We start from the raw sequence: 16589 nt of genomic DNA, 5'->3' as shown, positions 1-16589 counted from the left end.
TTGTTTGGATTTACATTACTGTTAGAGAAACAATTAGTCACCAGTCCAAGTCTAGAAAGAAGCAACTTACTCTAGGAGCTGAGGATGTTAACGGTTAGCCGCCGAAAAAAACATTTGACCGGTCATGCTTATTAGCCTATAGGGCCATTTGCATAATTGTGCTGTATTAAATTGGCGAGTGTGTATTTTCGTTAGTCGCCATGCATCTTAATTATCACAAGTGCACAGCACTGAACTGCAGAGCAAACTTGATGGCTCTTATACAGAAGCAGTCAGGCAAAATGAGGAGCTGAATTTGGTAAGCCTTGCTCACCCAAATAGGCGGAGCTCTCATAACCTGTCCCTACTGCACCAGTTTGAGGAGCGGAATAGCCTACCACATGTCAGACGGCGTGAGAGTAACTCCTTAAAAAGTCTGTAGGCTACTGGAATGAAACCTGCTTTTGTAAGCCCAGTCATTGCGCAACAAATAACAATTCCAAATGCAGTCACCTATTAACTTCGGTGGCCACGAATTAAAGGAGCTATTTTTATTCCTTCATCACAACTCGTAATTAAAGCGTGCCTCCAATTTGTCATTCGGTTGCATAGGCTATAGCCTGCCTAGCAGCACGTCACCCACCACTTTGCAATGGGAGCTTGAGGCAGTGTAATTGTTTGAAACCTGAATTTTTTTAGTTCACTTCAAATAATGAGGCATGTCTTACCTTGCTTCAAAGTAGCCTTGCGAAAATCCATCTGTAGAAACGTGGAGGCAAATATTTTATAAAGGCTTGCTATTATTGCATGTTTCCATTAAGTGCTTAATGAAAAATGTCCTGTGCATGCATAGTATCAAAGAGGAAGAGGCAAAGCGAGAGGTTTCACTCTACACAAAATCTGTCCAAAATAAGGCTAATATGTTTATATGGGCTTATTTTGGGCCTAAGCTTGTCGCCTGCCTTCCTGCCTTGGGCGGAAACATAAGCATCTCATTATTATATACAGATCTCAAATAGTATTTTTTGTTGGTCACATGATTTTACTGTTTAATTATTTATTTTTTTACACAGTTTGTTGACCGGTTAATGAGGGTCAGTTAGTCGGCAGCAAAATTGACCGAAATTTGCATCCCTACTAGCAGATAAATACACACTGAGCATTTGAATACGTGTTGAACACACTTATATTACCTGAAATGTAAGCTTAAATGTTTCTTGTAATTTCCCCCACCCTGCTCCACCTCAGGCCCAGCAGTCTCTGGACCTGATCCAGGAGGAGATCTTCAAAGAGACAGGCCAGGGTGACCTGATAGAGAACAGCAACCTCTCATCACACGTAAGACTTAATGGACGGGGAACTGTCTGTGGCTATATGTTGCACATATTATCTAGGTAGTGTATATTCATGGTCAAAACAAAGGTATCGAGCTACTAAGAGTAACTAAGATGTAGTTGTGGTTACATTTAATACAGTCTTTAAATAGGTGTAGTTATATTGAAAGTGACTACAGGGTAGTAACTAACCTGTCACTGTGTCCATCAGGAGGAGATTGACAGGAAGGAGAAGAAGACTGCAGGGCTGAACCAAACTGTGAGGGAACTGCAGCAGCTGCTACAGGCCGTCAACCGGCAACTCACCAAGAGACAGGAGGCGGTACGACGTATTTATTATGGATCCACATTTAGATAATACAGCCATCAAAAGAAGGCTTTAAAATATAGAAAAAATATATATACAAATAGAAAAGGAAATTTACTGAAGTAAATGTGTGTGCTTGCTACTCTTGCAGTATTTATGGTTGTGAAATAGTAGTGGTAGTGACAGCAGTAGTAATGGTAGTAATATGGTTTTCATAGGCTGTGGGTTAGTTATAGTGACCTATTTTGGGGTGGTTTGTAGGTGTGTAGTTATTATAGTGGGATATACATTGCATTCGGGAAAGTATTCAGACCCCTCGACTTTTTCCACATTTCAACATTGGGTTGGTTGTTGTAGCGGAAACAGAGCAAGAGCAGTGGTGAATAAAATGTTTGCCTTTTGAAGTCTATGGCGCTTTTATGCAAATGTAAAACTGTTATTGTTCAAAAGTACAAATAGCATCAACAGTCTTTTGACAAGTAATTTAAGTTGAGACATTCTGTACATGTCAACATTGGTTTGGTGTTTGTATGCTTTAACGGTTCAAGAGCAGTGGCAGATCCAAATAATTTCCATTGAAGCCCATGGATCTTTTATGAACATTTTAAAATGGTTATAGTTCAAAAAGCATAAATGGTTGAAATCTAGGCACGGTGCAAAGTTTTACCATTCAAGTCTATGGCTGTTGAAATGCATAGGAATGTATGCAAATATGGATGTAGTGTAAAAAGTATAAGTAGTATCAATGTTTTTTTCTTCAGGTTCCAGCAGGGGGAGAATAATAATAAGTATGAACAGTTTCTAAAATTGTGCTTGGTTTTCAGCAAGCACATCTGTTAAATCGGGGTTGTAACTGGCAAGCAAGTATTTCTTGTAACACACAAAGAGGTCTTAAACTGTGCTTCCTTTTTTTTTTCAGGAATCGGACAAAGACTCGCCTGAAGTATAGGGAGGGGAGGATGGACACTCCCAATCTTACTACAAAGACCACCCCCAACCTCCCCACCACCTCTCCTATCATGGCTCTCCTGTCACACTCCTCTCTTTCCCCTCACCTGTACTGTAGGCAGCCTCTTGCTGATCCTCTGTCACTGCCTGCCGCTGACCTGTAACCTCTGACCTCCAGCTGCTCCTCCTCAGCAGGGTCAGGGAGAGACTTCGCTGGGCCCCAAAGGAGAGGGGCTCCCTCACGCTACACACACACACACTCCGGACACCAAACCAGACCTTACTACTCCAAAGTCCCACCACATTCCTCATGATCCCTACAGTAGCACAGCCAGCGCTAAAGACATCCTACACGTGTCAGACTGTGGCATCTCCCCCCGTTTACCCCCTTTTTTCAATGGAAATCTTTGAATACAGATGTAGTTTTTTTCTCTGTTAGTTTTCTTTGTCCAGAGGGTGATGAAGTGGATTCCTACTTCACTAAATTCACTTTGGGTTCTCTTTCCTTTTTTTAAGTTAAAAAGGAAAAATGTATTGTTAAAAAAGTAACTGTTAGGACCTGCTGACATTACACTACAATTGTTGATCTCCTTTGCTGACAGCTCACAAACTGTAAATGTGCATTGATTCATGAATACATAGGTACTGTATATGCATACTTTGGCTGAGGTATTTTGGAGGGGGCAAGGGCATAAGGGAGGGTCCCAGCATGTCAGACGGGTAACTAAGTAACTAACCATGGAGGAAGTCTAAGTGCAGAGCCAGTAGGAGGGAGGCTGTGACCATCCTCGCTGTGGGAGCAGTTGGACAGGTCTACAGAATAGAGGTTTTAATCCTACTGTAACTACTTTAGGAAGAGGTGTCCCATATCATCTGTAATCAACACTTGCTATATTGTTGCTAATTTCATTAACATGGAATAATTTTTTTGTTTTGTAACAGGTGACAGTTAATTAAAGGGATGCTTGATAAATCTGCTTGTTGTCCTGTGTTTAGTTCTGCTTCTCTTGACTGCACTTCCTTTGCCATACCACTGTGGGGCACCAATGTCCCAGACCTTATCCCTCTACTTGTTTGTTAAAATTTTGTCTATCCTGCACATATAAAATCAACCCCTTAACACATCTAGACAACACCTCGAAATGTAGTGTACTACTTTGCCTACTAGAGGCTTGAGTGAAGTGTTTGTTTTTGCTTTCAATTATCTGATACTTTCAGACCTATGAAGAGCCATCAGTCTAGGAGTAACGGGCTGCGGCTAGGGATTGACTTTTGGTCTGGATGATCTTTTATCTCTGCAATGTGCCATTCAATTTGATTAGACCCTGACTTACTACAAATAAAAGGTAAGGCCATTCCCTCAGCTCTGGTTTTTACCCTGATGACAAATGTGCTAAGGGGTGTGTGACTGACTAATAAGCAGAATAATGTTACGCTGTCCTCCCCTTTCAAGACAAACATCTTACTGTCATGTGGTTGGTGTAATTTTAGTTTTAGCTGCCTCGCTTCTAGTCCTTAGGAAACTTTGCGGTATTTTGTTTTTTTATGTATTATTTCTTACATTGTTAGCCCAGAAAATCTTAAGTGTTATTACATACAGCCGGGAAGAACTATTGAATATCAGAGCGGCGTCAACTTACCAGCACTACGATTCTATACTATCTGTTGCATCTTAGCCTATGCCACTCTAACATTGCTTATCCATATATTTATATATTCTTATTCCATTAATTACTTAGATTTGTGTGTATTAGGGATTTGTTTTGGAATTGTTAGATATTACTTGTTAGATCATTTGCTGCACTGGCAGAACTAGAAGCACAAGCATTTCGCTACACTCGCAATAACATCTGCTAACCATGTGTATGTGACCAATACAATTTGATTTGATTTGATACAGTGAGTACAGTCATTGCTCTGCTCTTGTTGTTGTCGTCTGTAAATCTGCATGTGGTCCTTCAGGACTGTAGAAGAGTAACACAGAGTAACAAGACAACTTTTGTACAGCAAGGGGTCAGGGGAGAAAGCAGCACAGGATCAGCACATTCCAAAAATTCTCCCACACTGTCATTGTCACGTCCTGACCTTAGTTCCTTTTTTATGTCTCTATTTTAGTTTGGTCAGGGCGTGAGTTGGGGTGGGCAGTCTATGTTCTTTTTCTATGTTGTTGTATTTCTGTGTTTGGCCTGGTATGGTTCTCAATCAGAGGCAGCTGTCGATCGTTGTCTCTGATTGAGAATCATACTTAGGTAGCCTGTTTTCCTACTATGATTTGTGGGTAGTTATTTTCTGTCTTTGTATTTGTTACCAGACGGAACTGTTTCGGTTGTTCTTTGTTTGTTTATTTTGTATTTTAGTGTTCAGTACATTTTAATAAAATTACGAACACTTACCACGCTGCACATTGGTCCGATCCTTGCTACTCCTCAGACGAAGAGGAGAACCGTTAGTCATGCTGTAGTCAGCTGATTGTGGGCCTGTCATGGAGACCTAGCTAGCGACAAACAGGCTCCACACCATAACCTCAGTATACCCCTATATACACTGATATGATACAGGCGAGGCCTTTTCTATGGTACATCAGTGCCTCTGTCAAACCCCTTATCAGATGTATGCAACCTATGGAATAAACACAGTTGATTCACTTTCCTACACTGCAGATCTCCAGGAATCCAGTCACTAGATTTCTCCAGTGTTGGGGAAGCTACTCTGAAAATATTGGTTGCCAAACTACCAATTACTTCACACTGGAAGACACACTGTAAGAAGTTTAGCTACCCTAAAGAAAAATATAGTTTACTTAACTAAAGTTACTTTGAAAAAGTAGTTCACTACATCCAAACTACTTATCATTAATAAACATTATCACATCTATAATATCATTATCATATCTACACCTAATATGTAATAGACTACAAATTGCAAGAAGAGATCACTCTTCAATCAGATGTTAACATAATGTGTACTGTACCCTATTAAACACAAAAAAGTGAGCATTAGGCACACAGTGTTTCAAGTGAGAATAAGCCAGGTCTGTTGCTGAAAATGCAAGGAAAGTCTTTCCTGTCACCCATATTTTATTGTATTTAAAAAAGAAAAATTGTGTGTAGTTCCAGTAGTTAGCTACACCACAACATGAAAAAAAGTTATGAACTACTGAAAACACAACCAATATTGGAATTTAGTTCAACTACCACCAAGCTACTGCAAAATTAAATTAAATTACTAGTTGAACTACATGTAGTTCACTACTCCCCAAAACTGGATTTCTCACACACATGCATGCATTTTCCTGTGACGCATGTCTCACTCTCTGTTTAAATTATGACTCATGCCTGTTCTTGTAATGTCCATAAGAGTGTTTAAATGAGAACCATGTGAAGTTATGGAAATGTAGCTGAAATAGTAATCTACAACAATCACATCCCACATCCCACAAACTCTTAACACACACATGTACACACTCTCTCTCACATTCTAAGACTTCCAGGGAACTTAACCACAGAGGAGGATGAGAGGGGAGGGCAGGGAGGGAGTAGGAAGTAAATAGGAGCTTTGTCTTTATTACATCATCATGGCTCATACAGTTAGTCACTATTGTGTGATTTCTTGCATTGAGTCTCTGTTCCATACCTATTACCAAGAAATATCAGACTTTGTACACAAACAAGCCAGACCCACCTCAACAGAGCAGCTCCCTCTCTGCATCTGCTTCCCGTCAGTGTGGTATGTGCTAGAGAGCCTTTGATCCATCCACTCTAAGTGTGTGTATGTGTGCACTAAACTGTATGTGACTAATAAAATTTTATTTGGTTTGTGTGTGTGTGCATGTGTGTTTGTGTGCGCTTGCGTGTGTGTTTGGTGGAAGCAGGGGGGGGGTATATGGAAAGGGAGTCTTACTGTGCTCTTTTAAACAGACAATATGCTCTCAATGAAATGGGGGGACAGAGACTGTCACACTCAATGAAATGGGGGGACAGAGACTGTCACACACAAATGTAAATAGTAATTATACCCCAGGCTGTTAAGACTAGCCTGGGGGGCAGAAAGTTGGTGTTCACAGCACAAATAGCTTGATCCTAATATACAGACAGACATGGAGGTTTATCTGTAGTAACAGTACTATTAATGGCCTGATATGGAGAACTATGAATGTAACCAACAAATGCCATGGTTTAAAGTGGGTTGCAGTATTACTTACAGATAGACATGATTAGTACATCAAAAATAACATCAAAGTCTCAGAGCTGCCAGAACTCCTTTTGGTGATGCATTACATATGAAGTAACACTCCTTAGACCGCCGTGACCCCCCCTCACCCGACCTTTTGTTTTTGTGTTAACTGTTATTGCACTTTGAAATGTGCTATTGACAATGGAGAGTTAGGAGGTATGGGGCACTTAGCCAAGCAGAGCCTTGTGAAAACAGGACAGAGACAGCCAATTGTTGATGCAGACAGAACTGTAGAAGTGGCACATTCACCAGAAAGGTGTGACAATGACTGGACATACAGGATGGGGAGACAGGAGGGATTTCCTGAGTTGAAAATGTGAGATTAATTTAACATTGGTTTGGATTCTGCTACTCTTAGCTCAGTAAGACGTTCGAGAAAAGCATTGAATAGTGAATGGCACTGTCTTTTCTTTTATGCTCAACACATTCAGTTACCTATCTAACAATGTAGGATGACTCATGGGCCGTTATGTGGCTCTTTTTGCAGGAGACAGCAGTGTGTGCCATAAAGGGGCAGGTTTCCAAGTGGGGTAGCGAGAGTGTAATGTTAATGCCTTGTGAAGATGGGCAAAACAGGCCCATGAAACGTTAGCTGCATATACTGTAAGTTGATGAGTGGTCAGAACCTCACCACTGGGTTACAGTGAATCACATTAAAGTGAGGCTAGAAGCTGGAAGGTGTAGGTCAGAGATATTCACTCCTGGAGGTAGACTAACTTATATTGAAAGGGAACTTTTCCCCAGCTCCCCCATTATTGTCACCCGATTGCAGCATTGTGTCTAACGGCAGTTGCTGTGTTATTCACTTGAGGTAGAACTGCTGACTTTTCTTTGACCAAATAGAGAATGGTCTAATTCGACCCTTGTCATCCCTGTGGCCCCTCATTCTAGTTAGTCACAGCAGTCCACAGTATTTACATTTGCATCACTTGGTCTCAACACAAAACCGAGAGAGGATATAATTTCGACTGCTCAGTTTTATGCTGCATTCTGATAATCAGGCAATATGTTTAGCCATAGTCATATGCACCCCCACCTACTTCTGTCCACATAAGAAGAAATCCCGGCATAAATTGATGCATTTTTGGGATACTCACCTTATGGACAGCCTAAAGAATCATAATTCACAGGTGCGCTCTGCAAGCTATATTAACATAGGAATCGTCTTGGACCCCCTGCCCATAATAGGACAGGTCTCATCTAAGTCTACGCTGTTATGGTCTGAAAATGAGAAAAATAGGCCTAAGGACGTGTGAGTTTCAAACGTTCTGTTCTTTCAAAATGATATGAATGTGGCAGTGTGAAATGTGAAAGCTATGATCCCTTTAAGAATAGCCAGATTGTACTCTTTGTTTACATAATAGAAGGTGCCGCCTCATTCTAGCCATGCCCATGTGAGATATCGAACAAGGGACGTCTGTTCTAATTTGTCGTATTTATTTGACAAAAATGTATTATAGAAATCAAATTATGAAAAATAAATTATCAAATACCTATATCAGCTTACATCGATAAAGTGTTGTGTAAATAAATGGGTCCAAAAAAATTGTTGAGAGGAATGTGTCTAAAGGTCCCCCCTGTTTAAAGTAAAGGACTGCTGAATGGTATGGTCCACCCCTGTGCCTGGGTGTTTATGCATCCGCTTTTAGAGCGGATTGAACTGGCAAGTTGTGTTAATTACGACTTGCTTGTAACATGTCTAACACAAAAGTAATTATATTCGATTAATAAAAATAAAAAAAGTAGACGGCTATATATGGTTGTAAAGACGTATACGACGTGCTATTGTGTGAAATGGCAGCTGCTTACACCCTTTGAAGTGAATTTCCTATGATCTTTTGAATTTGGGCGAGTGCATTGAGATTGAGGGGCGCCTGCTGTCCATAGAAGCAAGAAAAAGCCTAATGTTTTCGCCAAACCAGGAGGAACACTGCGGCCCGACTAAAGACCCAATAAAATACGGGGAGCTGGTAGTATTAGGGTAAGTTGGAGAAAGGCTTGTGTATTTTCTAAAGTCAACAAGTATAGCTAGCTAACATTTTGTAGCCTAGGTGAAAAAGTCGAAGCTATGTTTGTGAACGCCAGAACTTTTTTCCTGCACAGAAAACACGGGCTGGAGTTAAATATTTTTTTCTGTTAATAAGTATTCATGCTTGACTTCGATTTAGCTGTCGACATAACGTTTAACTTACATGCACACTAATAATTGGATATTAAACTAATTCAAATCAACTTGTATTTGTCACATGCGATGAATACGAAAAGTGTGGACTTTACCTCGAAACGCTTTACGAGCCCTTACCCAACAATGCAGTTAAAAAGTAAGAAAATTAACTAATTGGTAAGAAAATAGTAACACAATAAAATAAGGTAGTTGGGGTGATTTAAGGTGATATGCACATGTAGGTTTGGTTAGGTGATTGCTTGAAGTACTAACTATGTACATGTAGGTAGGTGGCGAATAGCAGAAAGTCTATGTAGCTGTTTAATAACTGTAAAGCAGTCTTATAGCTTTGGGGTGGAAGCTGTTTAGGAGTCTTTTGGTCCCAGACTTGGCACTCTGGTACTGCATGCTGGGTGATCGCAGAGAGTACAGACTGTGATTTGGGTGGCTAGAGTCTTTGACAATTTTTAGGGCCTTCCTCTGACACCGCCTGGTATAGAGGTCCTGGATGACAGGGAGCTCGGTCCCGGTGATGTACTGGGCTGTACACACTACCCGCTGTAGTGCCTTGCAGTCGGATGCAGAGCAGTTGCTATACCAAGCAGTGATACAGCCAGTCAAGATTCTCTCAATGGTGCAGCTGTAGAGTATCTGAGGGCCAATGCCAATTTTTTTTTCAAGTGTTGTTGTGCCCTCTTCACGTGTTGGTGTGTTTGGACAATGATTGGTACTTAGTGATGTGGAAATTGATGAACTTTAAGTTCTTGACCGTCTCCTCTACAGCCCTGTTGATTTGAATAGGGGCATGCGCGGCCCTCCGTTTCCTGTAGTCCATGATCAGCTCCTTTTGTCTTGCTGACATTGAGGGAGAGGTTGTTGTCCTGGCACCACACTGCCAGGTCTCTGACCTCTTCCTTGTAGGCTGTCTTAACGTCGTTGGTGATCAGGCCTACCACTGTCGTGTCATCAGCAATACTTAATGATGGTGTGGCCACACAGTCGTGGGTGAACTGGGCGTACAGGAGGGGGCTAAGCACTTACTCCTGAGGGGCCACTGTGTTGAGGGTCAGCGTGGCGGATGTGTTGTTGCCTACCCTCACCACCTGCGGGTGGCCTGTCAAAGTCCAGGATCCAATTGCAGAGGGAGGTGTTTAATCCCAGGGTTTAGTCCTTAAGTCCTTAACCAACAATGCATTTCAATAAATAGAGTTAAGGAAATATTTACTAAATAAACTAGTGAAAAAAATATAATAAAATAAATAAAATAACACAAGAAAATTACATAACAATAACGAGGCTATATACAGGGGGTACCAGTTCCCGAGTCAATGTGCGGGGGTACAGGTTAGTCGAAGTAATTTGTAAAGTGACTATGCATCATTAATAAACAGTGAGCAACAGTGTGAAAACAAAGGGGGGTCAATGTAAATAGTCCGGGTGGCCATTTGATTAATTGTTCAGCAGTCTTATGGCTTAGGTGTAGAAGCTGATAACGTCTCTGGTACAAGTGGGACGCTAGCGTCCCACCTCAACAACAGCCAGTGAAATTGCAGGGCGCCAAATTCAAAACAACAGAAATCCCATAATTAAAATTCCTCAAGCATACAAGTATTATCCACCATTTTAAAGATAAACTTCTTGTAACTCCAACCACAGTGTCCGATTTCAAAAAGGCTTTACTGCGAAAGCACACCATGCGATTATGTTAGGTCAGCACCTAGTCACAGAAAACCATACAGCCATTTTTCCAGCCAAAGAGAGGAGTCACAAAAAGCAGAAATAGAGATAAAATTAATCCCTAACCTTTGATGATCTTCATCAGATGGCACTCATAGGACTTCATGGTACACAATACATGTATGTTTTGTTCAATAAAGTTCATATTTATATCCAAAAATCTCAGTTTACATTGGCGCGTTATGGTCAGAAATGCATTGTCTCAAACAAACATCCGGTGAAAGTGCAGAGAGCCACATCAAATTACAGAAATACTCATCATAAACATTGTTAAACGACACAAGTGTTAAACATACGAATAAAGATAAACTTCTCCTTAATGCAACCGCTGTGTCAGATTTCAAAAAGGCTTTACGGAGAAAGCACACTTTGCGATTGTTAGGTCAGCACCTAGCCACAGAAACCCATACAGCCATTTTCCAGCCAAGGAGAGTGTCACAAAAGTCAGAAATAGCCTTAAAATTAATCACTTACCTTTGAGGATCTTCATCTGGTGGCACTCCCAGGTCTCCATGTTAGACAAATGTTTGTTTTGTTCGATAATGTCCCTCTTTATGACCAAATACCTCCTTTTTGTTCGCGTTTTGTCCAGTAATCCAAATGCTAAGTCCAGATGAAAAGTTTTTAAAAAGTACAATAAAAGTTAGTAGAAACATGCCAAACGATGTTTAAAATCAATCCTCCAGTTGCTTTTGTCATAAATAATCAATAATATTTCAACCGGACAAAAGCTTCGTCAATAGGAAAGGAGAAACAAGAAAGGTGCGTTCCCAATCAGGCGCATGGCTGATGAATGGAAATTTCCAATGGCCACTGATTGAAAGTGCTGTATCTCCCTCATTTTTCAGAGTAAAAGCCTGAAACAATGCCTGAAGACTGGCCACATGCAGAGGAAGCCACAGAGCTCGTGAACTGGGTCCTAAGTCTTTGTATGGTGGATAGGCCTTCAATGGAAAAACAGCCTTTCAAAATAATAGTACTTCCTGGTTGGATTTTCCTCGGATTTTCGCCTGCCATATCAGTTCTGTTATACTCACAGACATTATTTTAACAGTTTTGGAAACTTTAGAGTGTTTTCTATCCACATCTACTAATTACATGCATATCCTATCTTCTGGGCCTGAGTAGCAGGCAGTTTAATTTGGGCATGCTTTTCATCCAAAATTCCGAATGCTGTCCCCTACCCTAGTGAAGTTAAGGAGCCTTTTGGTCCTAGATTTGGTGCTCCGCTTGCCGTGCGGTAGCAGAGAGAACAGTCTATGACTTGGGTGACTGGAGTCTTTGCCAATTTTTTGGGGCCCTTATGGTCAGATGCCGAGCAGTTGCCATACCAGGTGGTGAGGATCTGGGGACCCATGCCAAATCTTTTCAGTCTCCTGAGGGGGAAAAGGTGTTGCCGTGCCCTCTTCATGACTGTCTTGGTGTGTTTGAAACATGACAGTTCGTTGGTGATGTGGACACCAAGGAACTTGACTCTCGACCTGCTCCACTTCAGCACCGTCAATGTGAATGGGGGGCCTGTTTGGACCTCCGTTTCCTATAGTCCACGATCATCTCCTTTGTCTTGCTCACATTGAGGGAGAGGTTGTTGTCCTGGCACCACACTGTAAGGTGTCTGACCTCCCTATAGGCTGTCTCATTGTTGTTGGTGATCATTCAGCAAACTAAATGATGGTGTTTGAGTCGTGCTTGTCCATGCAATCGGGTGAACTGGGAGTACAGGAGGGGACTAAGCACACACCCTTGAGGGGCCCCAGTGTTGAGGATCAGCGTGACAAATTTGTTGCTGCCTGCCATTACCACCTGGGAGCGGCCCGTCAGGAATCCAGGATCTAGTTGCAGAGGGAGGTGTTTAGTCCCAGGGTCCTTAGTGATGAGCTTTGTGGGCACTGATGTTGATCGCTGAGTTGTAGTCAATGAACAGTATTCTCTCATACAGGTCCTTGCAAAAGTATTCATCCCCCTTGGTGTTTTTCCTATTTTGTTGCATTACAACCTGTAATTTTAAATGGATTTCATGTAATGGACATACACGAAATAATCCAAATTGGTGAAGTGAAATAAATAAAAATATTGAAAAGTGGTGCGTGCATATGCATTCACCCCCTTTGCTATGAATCTCCTAAATAAGATCTGGTACATCCAATTACCTTCAGAAGTCACATAATTAGTTAAAGTCCACCTGTGTGCAATCTAAGTGTCACATGATCTCAGTATATATACACCTGTTCTGAAAGGCCCCAGAGTCTGCAACACCACTAAGCAAGGGGCACCACCAAGCAAGTGGCAAGGAGCTCTCCAAACAGGTCAGGGACAAAGTTTTGGAGCTGTACAGATCAGGGTTGGGTTATAAAAAAATATCTAAAACTTCAAACATCCCACGGAGCACTATTAAATCCATTATTAAAACATGGAAAGAATATGGCACCACAACAAACCTGCCAAAAGAGGGCTGCCCACCAAAACTCACATACCATGCAAAGAGGGCATTAATCAGAGGGGCAACAAAGAGACCAAATATAACCCTGAATGAGCTGCAAAGCTCCACAGTGGAGATTGGAGTATCTGTCCATAGGACCACTTTAAGCCATACACTCCACAGAGCTGGGCTTTACGAAAGAGTGTCCAGAAAAAACTGGGAAACTGGTCAGAATTGAAGGAATGCTGGATGGTGCTAAATACAGGGAAATTCTTGAGGGAAACCTGTTTCAGTCTTCCAGAGATTTGAGACTGGGACGGAGGTTCACCTTCTAGCAGGACAATAACCCTAAGCATACTGCTAAAACAACACTCGAGTGGTTTAAGGGGAAACATTTAAATGTAATGGAATGGCCTAGTCAAAGCCCAGACCTCAATCCAATTGAGAATCTGTGGTATGACTTAAAGATTGCTGTACACCAGCGGAACCCATCCAACTTGGAGCTGGAGCAGTTTTGAAGAATGGGCAAGAATCCCAGTGGCTAGATGTGCCAAGCTTATAGAGACAACCCAGGAGACTTGCAGCTGTAATTGCTGCAAAAGGTGGCTCTACAAAGTATTGACTTTAGGGGGGTGAATAGTTATTCACGCTCAAGTTTTCAGTTTTTTTTTCTTGTTTGTTTCACGATAAAAAAAATATTTTGCATCTTCAAAGTGGTAGGCATGTGTAAATCAAATGATACATTTTAATTCCAGGTTATAAGGCAATAAAATAGAAAAAATGCCAAGTGGGGTGAATACTTTTGCAAGCCACTGTAGCTGTTCCTTTTGTCCAGGTTGGAACGGGCAGTGTGGAGTGCGATTGAGATTGCCTTGTCTGTGGATCTGTTGGGGCGGTATGCAAATTGTAGTGGGTCTGGGGTTTCTGGCATGGTGGTGTTGAAGTGAGCCATGACCAGCCTTTCATAGCACTTCATGGCTACTGACAGGGCGGTAATCATTCAGGCAGGTTACCTTCGCTTTCTTGGGCACAGGGACTATGGTGGTCTGTTTGAAACATATAGGTATTACAGACTCCGACAGGGAGAGGTTGAAAATGTCAGTGAAGACACTTGCCAGTTGGTCTGTGCATGCTTTGAGTACACATCCTGGTAATCGGTCTGGCCCCGTGGCTTTGTGAATGTTGACCAGTTTAAAGGTCTTGCTCACATCGGCTACGGAGAGCGCGATCACACCGTCATCCAGGACAGCTGGTGCTCTCATGCATGCTTCAATGTTACCTCGAAGCGAGCAATGAAGTAATTTTGCTCGTCTGGTAGGCTCGCGTCACTGGACAGCTCGTGGTTGGGTTTCCCTTTGTAGTAATATTTTTAAAGCCCTGCCGCATTCTCGACGAGCGTCAGAGCCGGTGTAGTAGGATTCAATCTTAGTCCTGTATTGACGCTTTTGCCTGTTTGATGGTTTGTCTGAGTGCATAGCGGGATTTCTTAGATTAGTGTCCCACTCTTTGAAAGCGGCAGCTCTAGCCTTTAGCTTGGTGAGGATGTTTGCCTGTAGTCCATGGCTTCTGGTTGGGAAATGTACGAAATAAAAAAAATTGCTCACCTGCCAAGGGGACTGGTAAATGAAAAAATCCACCAGTCAATCATTTTTTACCAGCCAAAATAATAAATTGCCTTTTTGTGTCACATATACATTAATTTCAGTACGTTTCATTGAGATAATGAGGTATTATGTTGATTACAAACTTAGAGGCCAGAGCAAATTTTGAAACAAAATGATTTTATTATATTGATCAATGGTTAATCAAATCAAGTTTATTTGTAGAGCACATTTTTAAAAACAACTGTAGTTGACCAAAAGTCCTATACATAGTGAAGAAATGCCAAACAGTGGGCACACAATGAAATAAACAAAACATATCAGATACAATGAATAAGCGTACATGGAAGTCAACAGGGCAACAACAATGGTAAGATAGAATTATGAGAAGTGCAGTGGACAGAACTGGTGCTCTCCTGATACGAAGGGGAAGCAGGTCTACAAATCCTTTACTTTGAGTAGAAATACCCTGAAAAAATACAGGTATAATAGAGACTTATCAGATGCTGGTTAATTTTGGCTGTGGCTAGATTTAATTTCCCAGCCTGAATACAACTGAAGAAGTCTTCAACTCAAAATTCTACTGAAGTATTTGCTATTAAATGTACTTACGGATCAAACATAATAGTAAATTAGGTTTTGTAAACCTATCAGATGCTTAATAAACTTAAACCTCATCAGACTCCTCACTCTCTACCGCAATCACCCTCTGCACGGTCCATGAAGTCTGGCCTCCTGCTCCTGACAGAGTCCTGGTGCCACAGCGTCACAGTTTTTATCAGACCATACTCCCTGATCTCTGGAGAGGACTGCTGGACCATAAGGAGATCTGACAGTGTATCAGACCTTAGGTTGGACCGCCAATCGGTTTTTATCCGTTTCATGGTATTAAAACCTTCTTTCACATTCATCTGTGGAGGCTGGGAAGAACAGGACCAAGTCAACCAATGCCGGAAATCAGGGCAGGACTGCTGATGGCTCCTGTTGACATGGAACCAGGACATCTTCTGCAGGGACTGGGGCTCTTAGCACATCAGCACCTTCAGGACAGTCCACTGGTCAGGGATCCTTTCAACATGGATGTCAGGGATCCTTTCAACATGGATGTCAGAGGTCTCGACAGGCTTGTAGTGGTCCACCAGGGTTTCCTTTTCAGTGTCTCTAGAATAACTGTATACATTACAACAAGCATCATGCAGTTTTAATTCTCAAACTATAAAAATATGATGATGAACCTGAGCCTAACCTAACTGCCCTGTAATACAACATTAAGTAACCTGCTGCATCTCCTGGCTCTGGCCAGTTGGTGAAGCTGACCAGCTTGGTGGCACACAGGACCCGTAACACTCATACTCTCGACTAGCCCGTCAAGTGTTTTGTCCTGTGAGGTGACGAGGGTCTTGCTGTCACCTCTGTTCAATGAAATTCCCTCATCTGTTGGCCATTGTGGCCATCATGGGCCCATCTCTGATAAAAGGCTAATTTTACCATCCTTTCAGAATTTTCCTTTACAACACACTCATTCACTCTCTCCCTCTCTTATTGATGTAATCCTTTCTCTTGATTCTTTTAAGTTAGTATTTCTTATTGCAGCTTAAATAAACATACCTAGTTTTGTACTTTTTAAGTACTGCCTGTGTTGAGGAGCTGTGGGCTTCTGCCATTGTGATGGTGGCCCTCTGCAGACAGGCAGACTGGTTGCTCAGGTGTCTGTGATATGGTGCATAAGCTCTTTGGCCTGCTTCTCATTTCTATTTGTTGAGCCCACAGCGATTCCTCTCTTTCATCCAAACTGCAAAAATCAAACATCAAATTAATTCAATAATAATTAAATATACAATCATGTTATCTAATATAACTGGCAGTT

At 41.7% G+C, this 16589-nt stretch overlaps 2 protein-coding genes across 6 annotated transcripts in view; both read left to right on the top strand.

Moving 5' to 3' along the window:
- The window catches only part of LOC120060319 (kinectin-like), a 45388-nt gene extending 41843 nt beyond the window's left edge, over nt 1-3545 (top strand). For all 5 annotated transcript variants that reach the window (XM_039009524.1, XM_039009523.1, XM_039009526.1 and 2 more), the window contains 3 exons: nt 1228-1317; nt 1525-1635; nt 2540-3545. In XM_039009524.1, the coding sequence (XP_038865452.1) occupies nt 1228-1317; nt 1525-1635; nt 2540-2569 (231 nt within the window). In that variant the 3' untranslated portion in view covers nt 2570-3545. The remainder of the gene's footprint in view (nt 1-1227; nt 1318-1524; nt 1636-2539) is intronic.
- A 4916-nt stretch (nt 3546-8461) lies between these two features.
- LOC120060318 (E3 ubiquitin-protein ligase pellino homolog 2) overlaps nt 8462-16589 on the top strand; it is a 43188-nt gene continuing 35060 nt past the window's right edge. The window contains exon 1 of the mRNA XM_039009521.1: nt 8462-8782. Within this exon, the coding sequence (XP_038865449.1) occupies nt 8706-8782 (77 nt within the window). The 5' untranslated portion in view covers nt 8462-8705. The remainder of the gene's footprint in view (nt 8783-16589) is intronic.

The sequence above is a fragment of the Salvelinus namaycush genome, chromosome 15 (assembly GCF_016432855.1).
Source record: "Salvelinus namaycush isolate Seneca chromosome 15, SaNama_1.0, whole genome shotgun sequence".
Lineage (NCBI taxonomy): Eukaryota > Metazoa > Chordata > Actinopteri > Salmoniformes > Salmonidae > Salvelinus > Salvelinus namaycush.
This window is presented reverse-complemented; position numbering and strand designations above follow the sequence as displayed.